Source organism: Fulmarus glacialis, unplaced genomic scaffold (assembly GCF_000690835.1).
Source record: "Fulmarus glacialis isolate BGI_N327 unplaced genomic scaffold, ASM69083v1 Scaffold44421, whole genome shotgun sequence".
Taxonomy (NCBI): domain Eukaryota; kingdom Metazoa; phylum Chordata; class Aves; order Procellariiformes; family Procellariidae; genus Fulmarus; species Fulmarus glacialis.
In genome coordinates this window covers 5,605-12,627 of record NW_009191685.1, presented here as the reverse complement: position 1 = coordinate 12,627, position 7,023 = coordinate 5,605, and the positions used below count along the sequence as shown (strand labels likewise).

The 7,023-nt window shown below is 39.3% G+C and overlaps 1 protein-coding gene across 1 annotated transcript; it reads left to right on the top strand.

Annotated features, from left to right (window-relative positions):
• Positions 1 to 539: 539 nt before the first annotated feature.
• On the top strand, positions 540 to 3,078 carry LOC104071703 (ADP/ATP translocase 3; the record flags this gene model as incomplete). The annotated part of the gene is made up of 3 exons (XM_009586786.1): positions 540 to 1,026; positions 1,793 to 1,933; positions 2,419 to 3,078. Coding segments are annotated over 3 exons (786 nt in total), but the record flags the coding sequence as incomplete, so codon positions are not given.
• Between the last annotated feature and the right edge of the window lie 3,945 nt (positions 3,079 to 7,023).

Here is a 7,023-nt window from a genome sequence, read left to right as displayed (position 1 = left end):
CGCCCCTTCCGCCCGCAGGCCGGCCGCTGTCAGTGAGGGCGAGAGGCTCCAGGTAGTCCCGGCCTTCGCGTCCTTGTCTTGTGCTTGCCCTTGTTCTTCGCGGCTGGCCCTTACTATTTTGAGCTCTGAAGGAGCTGGGAAGCAATGCTAAGCCTTTTTACGGTTCTTAGGATTGTACAATAGCTCCTGTATCTATGGTTCTTTCTTCACATACGTGCTCTTTTTTTTGTGTATGTGTAAAACCTAGGGTTTTAATTCTTGAGGATTAAGTCAATCCTCGAGTTCTTTGGTCTTCACCAAAATACAAATAAATGTCAGTTCTTCTCAGTCTTAAGATTCAAACTGACCCAGGAGCTTTTGCGTCGTGGAAGTTTGCTATCGCAGCTGGTTTATCGTGGTAAACGTGGTAATCTCCATGTACGACTGCCATCAAGCATTCAGGCTTAACAGCTCTTTGTTTTATAGTGTAAGCAGACTAAGCCCAGCTGTAGTGCAGGCCTGCCAAGGCATACAATCAAAATACTTATTTTTATTTGCAGGTACAACATGCAAGTAAACAAATTGCCGCTGATAAGCAGTACAAGGGTATCATCGATTGTGTAGTGCGTATTCCAAAGGAACAAGGAGTGCTGTCTTTCTGGCGAGGAAACTTGGCAAATGTCATCAGATACTTCCCAACTCAAGCTCTCAACTTTGCCTTCAAGGATAAGTATAAGCAGGTGTTCTTGGGAGGTGTAGACAAGCACACTCAATTCTGGAGGTATTTTGCTGGTAACCTGGCTTCTGGTGGTGCAGCTGGAGCCACTTCCCTCTGCTTTGTCTACCCCTTGGATTTTGCAAGAACCCGTTTGGCTGCTGATGTTGGAAAAGCTGGTGCAGACAGAGAATTCTCTGGTCTAGGGGACTGTCTAGTGAAAATCACCAAGTCTGATGGTCTGCGTGGCTTGTATCAAGGGTTCAATGTCTCTGTCCAAGGCATCATCATCTATAGAGCTGCCTACTTTGGGATCTATGATACAGCAAAAGGTAACATTTCAGAGAAGATCCGTTAAACCTATTTCCAAAATTGTATTTTCTCTTTGTGTCTGTTCTTGGATGTTACTCCGTGTCTATCTGTAGTAGCTATAGCTTCTGTGAGTGTGGAGGTGGAAGGGGGGTATCGGTGCCAACAACAGTGACACTGCAGTGTTCAAGGCAAAACTCGAGCATGTATCGATGGCAGCAGGCTACTTTCAAATGCTCCTGGTTTTGTATTTGTTCTTAAAGGAGTTTTTCCTAATGCCAGCAAAGTGTGTTGGTAACCATACACAATTACAAGTTCTTTTTTGTTCAGTGTATTACTGTAGTTATATTAAACCAATTCAAGTGTGTTTAGCAGAATGGGATTGAGCGGTGCTTTTTACAAAGTACTTGTTTAAGCTTGACATTTGGGCATAGAGGTTGTCGATACTAGCTTGTAGTTTAATGTAATTCACAGGGACAATGACTTATTTTAGTGACACTTCTAAAAAGAGTGGGGAATAGTTAGATCTCGTCTTATGCCAGTCTGAAAAGAATCCTGGTGCCTAAATGTTACCTATTTTGATTACCGAGAAGAAAACCCTGTGAATTTCCTTGATTTTTTGTTTTAATACTGCTTCAGCATGTTTAAATTTTAGCAAGTGTCTTGGTGCAACTTCAAAGTATGGCTTTACAATTTTCATAATACTTCGTTAGTAAAGGAGCTGTCATACAGTGAGTGAACTGGAGGAGGACGTACAAGATAAAAAGCTAATTACTTTCTTTATTGCAGGCATGCTCCCAGATCCCAGAAATACTCATATTGTTATCAGTTGGATGATTGCCCAGACAGTGACTGCTGTGGCTGGTGTGGTCTCCTATCCTTTTGATACAGTGCGGCGTAGAATGATGATGCAGTCAGGACGCAAAGGAGGTAGGCTGTTAATTTGTGCTTTAAGCAGCATTAACGAGATGGAGTTCTTTTTTCCTAATAGTCATCCCTCAGCGCTTACGGTTCCTTGTTACGTAAATCTGATTTAAGTTATATTACATTTAAACGGTATGAGGAAATGCAGGGTCACAACTTGTGGTGTTTGTCACGAATTATGCTGATGACTTTTCTTTATAGAATATGAAATGGGCAAATGGACTGCCTGTTTGCAATGACAAATTAAATGAAGACAGTTAGGGACAGTATAATTATCAAAAAGAACGCTTAACATTTTTATTTTGTGACTTAGCTTTTAATAACTAGGCAGGCAGATAGGAAGCTTTTCTATTGCCTGAACTCGTGTTACAGTCTTAAAATCCAGTTTGGGACATCACAAAGCAGCTAGAGAAGTGAAACAGGGCAGTTGTTAAAAACATCTTAGATACAATTAGAGGAGTTAAAAATGACTCTGTGCTCTTTTTCTACAGCTGATATCATGTACTCTGGAACAATTGACTGCTGGCGGAAGATTGCAAGGGATGAGGGAGGAAAGGCGTTCTTCAAGGGTGCATGGTCTAATGTTCTCAGAGGCATGGGGGGTGCTTTTGTGCTTGTGCTGTACGATGAATTCAAGAAAGTCATTTAAGCAGCCTAACTAGAATTGGAAATCAAGTTGAGCAGATCATGTAGAATAACTACCATTATGGACCATTGACCTTCAAGAAATTCCTGTGAGTCTTATTTATCGGAGCCAGATGATATTTGTAGATGGGGCTAGAAACTGACATAGAGGACTGATCCATTTCTTGGTAATGTGCATGAAGACACTGAACCTGGCAATTCAGTGTCGTGATTTTTTTTTTTCAGCAATGAGGATTGAGTGGCGTTGGTTCTGGGTCCAAAGTGGCTGGGTCCAATTTAGGCAGAAAAAATTGTTTGCCTGTGGATCAGTCCCCGGTTTCAAGTCCTATCTTCTAGGACCATAAAATTGTATTTGAAAGTACTTGCTAACAAATCATGTTCTTTTCCACTTGTACTGAAGCACTATGTACCATTTTGCACAGCTGAACATCGAGCAATTTTGTTCTTAAATTGGGGCATTCTGCTGTAAAACAATAAACATACTTACTCTGTCTGTGTTGAAATTATTACATAAAAGCTTTGGGAAAGCCTCTTTTGTTTGAAAACTTGTTTCAGATAATGGTTCCTCTGATACACTTACACTGCACTCTGTAACAGAATAAGCTTGATTTTATTTTTTAAGAAATAATTGAATGTGAGAACCTGGGGGGGAAGCATGGATTACACTAGTAGAAACCACTCCCATTCTTTGTGCCTGATAGTGTATGATGGGCTGCTGCAAGTGGCTTTTTGCATGATTCTTAGAAATTGATTTGCAACTTTTCGTGTGATTTAAAATGGGGGGTTTTCTGTTGTAGTGCTAGGAGAACCCAAAGTCCCAAGGACAGTCAAAAAGTAATACTCTTGCCCTTGGTAAAACAGCTTAAAATGAAGGAATTTTTTTTTAAATCAGTATAGAAAGCAACATGACATTCATGCAAAAACCCAGGAACCCAGTAAATGCCTTCAACTTCTGAGTAACCTATGTATTGTATTGTTGCTGCTATTTGGAATTGGTGATTGTGCCAGTCAAGATACTGTTTGGCCTGATCTGTAGCAGTGGTCATACCTCTGTGGAAGGTGAATTTAATCTGAAATGAGGCTCATTCTAAGAGGTGCAGTTGGTGGGGTGTGTGGGAGGGAATATGTATGCTTCTGTGTAGCTGTAAAATACCGACCAAGGTGGGTCAGCCTTCAATATTAACTGATTGATGTCTAGTTCTGGGGATTGTCGGAAGACCAAGATCAGATTGGATAATTTCTCGTAGTGTTATTTGGGATAATGTAATACCTATGTGCTGTTCTTCATATGTATATAATCTCACTTTTGTACTTTGTAATCTGCAAAGACATGGTAGGGGGACCAGTAAAGGAAAACAAGGTGTTCATCTTCCAATCATGTTTTTAAGAACTCTTCCCTTTATCTTGAGAAGGAAACAGTGTGTCATTGTATGAGTCATCGAAGGCTGACTGAGCTGTTTTGAGTTCTGTGTGCCTTCTGAGGTTGCTGTTCAAGATGAAGTATTTAAATTAACTACTTGGCTTTGGCTGATTATTACCTTCCTCAAACATAATTTACCTTTTTCCTTTCACTGTTGCAGAAGCACTGCTTTCAACATCTGTATGTGAATGTAAGTACGTTACACAGCTACTTTGTACGCAGACTAATTATGTACCTACTGCAAGTGTTATTATCCTGTTTGGTAATGGTAGCTCTCTCGTCGTGCGGGCAGGTCATTTGATGTTGACCTTGCCAATCAACCTACTGTTTCAGTTGTAATTATATTGATTTGGGGGGGGGGCAGGGGAAGAGCTTTTGTCTATATAAATTCATTCCTTAGGTTTATTTTCTATATCAGTGGCTTGAAAGGTAGAGATAATGATAGAATACCTCCCATAACCTCACTGTGGGTGTATGGTGGCCCTAGCTTTGTGAGGAAGAACCAAACATGACAATTACTTGAGCAGCTCCTGAAAGGGGGAGGTGTTTCACACCCCCCCTCCAGAACTAGGTTTTAACCAGAAGAAATAGGAAAAGAAATCAATGCAAGTGTGGGTGGTTTTTTTTAAGTGGAACTGCAATTTACCTATGCTGTGTGTTCAGCATGTACTGCTTGGTGTTCATTTTTTTAGTATATGGCTTCCCTTAGTCGTGCAGCAGCAATTTTCAATGTGTGATTATGCCGTGTGGGAACATAAGAGGCAAACAATAAATGAGACTTTTAAAAAAAGCATTTGTTTTCTGCCTTATTGAAACACTTGGTGAAATGTATGTATTTCGAAAAATATTGTTAACAGGAAAATATCTGGACTTTGTAAAACAAAATACTGGCATCTAAAGCCTATATTATTTTAAAAAGGCATTGGAAATAGGGCTTGCACACTTTGAAGGGAACAAATAAAAAGCATTGGTGTGAGGAAAAATCTCTACATTTAAAATCCAGTTATTAAATCTTACTACAGATTTTATTCCAATTCTCACAACTGTCACACTGGATTTTTTTTTTTGAAGACTTGAATACTGTCTGTGACTGAAGTCCAAACTGATATTGCAGAGGTTCACATTTGCATTGGAAGTAGTGAGCTAATGAAATGGCTGACTGGCAACTCAGCACTAATAGTTACTTTTGGCAAGTGTCATTTTATTTCCCACTTTGTTTTGCATAAAATTTATTGAATATACTGAGACAGTTTGGTACTGCTGGTTGCAAGGTTGAATGGCAATTTTAAACACATTTTGAATAGCTAGTTTCCCCTTAAGAAAATACTCTCGGTATATAAAAATTATAAGCTGGGAAAACTGACTACTGTTGCATTCCTGAGCAGTCCTCCCATCCTATAGGAAATCATGATATTCAGAGGAAAGAAGCATCAGAACAATGAAGACACGAAGTAAGTTTTTTCTGCATTGTGGGTGAGAGGCCTTGTCTCGCATTGCGAAGAAAAACTCAGCAACGTTTAAGCAAGTCTTCTGTTTGTAGAAAAGCTTAGCTGCCAGGCGTTGTGCTTTTGAATAAAGGGAAAAGAACAAGTTTTACTGATTTTTCTCCACTTTTTTTCCTCTGCTCCATTTTAGGTGGATTTTTATGGGACAAATAGGTGATGATATTCACTTCTAGTCTGTGCTTTGAAGTACTTCTTAGTTGTTGGGAGTATCCATGATTTTCTTTCAGGTTGGGGAATCCAAGTGTGTTTTCTTTTTGGAAAATTAGGTCATCTCTTCAACCATAGTTATTTCCTCAGTACAACTTTTTTTTGGTAGATTTACATATTCTGTCTAAAGAGAAAGAGAATTCTGTAACATGCAATAAGTACAGAGTCACTGTTGATCAGAGAACGTTTCTAAACATTAGATACACCAGTACCAAAGGCACCTTGTCTTGCTATTTTAATACATAAGAAAGGCTTGCAAAGCAGGAGAAAACAGTTTAAGGACAGTTAAGGATTGTTTGACTTTTAACATGTATGATCAGTGCTAGCTATTTGTCAGCTGAAAGAAAAAGAATAAAAGTTGATTTAAATGCTGGACAACTTTAACTGAGACAATAGAAGAAACTTAGTGAGTATTGCCTGAGTTTTCCATGTGTAGGCATTATAACTAGATTTATAGAGAAAACATTTTTGTTGCTATCATACCATTTTACGTTGGTTAACCTGGAGTTCTATGAGAGTGGAAGTTGCTGGGTAAGATCATAGTACTGATACAGGGCTTAGGGCGTAAAATATTGAGGGGAGATAAATTTGATTTTTAAAGAAGTAGGAGGTATAGTACTGGAAAAAGGGAAAAAAAGCAAGGCGGGGAGGGGGGGAAGCAAGCTTGCTGTCATATTGAGGGTATTGTACAGAACATCAAACCAGGATGTCTTGGTGGGGAATTTTGTCTAGGCAATCTGTGGGATTGGTAAGGACTGCAGGGCTTCGTGGTCAGGGTGTGTTATGCTACTTGGCCATTCACTGAGGAAGGCAATGCATCTGCACACGGAGTGTGTCTTGCAAGTTCTTGGAATGTATTTAACTTGGGTTAAACAGGAAAACAAAGTATTAAAAGTGTAATTCTGAGTGAGGGTGAGGAAAGCATTTGGGGTGAAGAATGACCAAAAAGTGAAGGAAGATGAGTAAAATAAGGGGTTAGAAGAATGCAAGGTGTCTGACAAACTGAGTGAATTAGTTGGTAGGATCTTACCCACAGCAAATAGGAAAAACTGGCAGTTCTTTAACATGAGTGTTAAGGAATAAAACTGGCAGTTCTTTAATATGAGTGTTAAGTGTACAAGTGCAAAGTCAGTGCAGAAGGGTTAGCGTTGTAAATCATGAGGTTTTTCAGTGATCTAAGGAAAAGTGGTATTGTGAAACAGAACAAATAATGAGAAAATGTGAAATGTCGTCGAGTAAGTAGGGACAAAATGAGGAAATGCAAGCTTTAGAAAGGTGTGGTTAAAAGACATTACAGGTTCAAAATAGCTCATAAATAT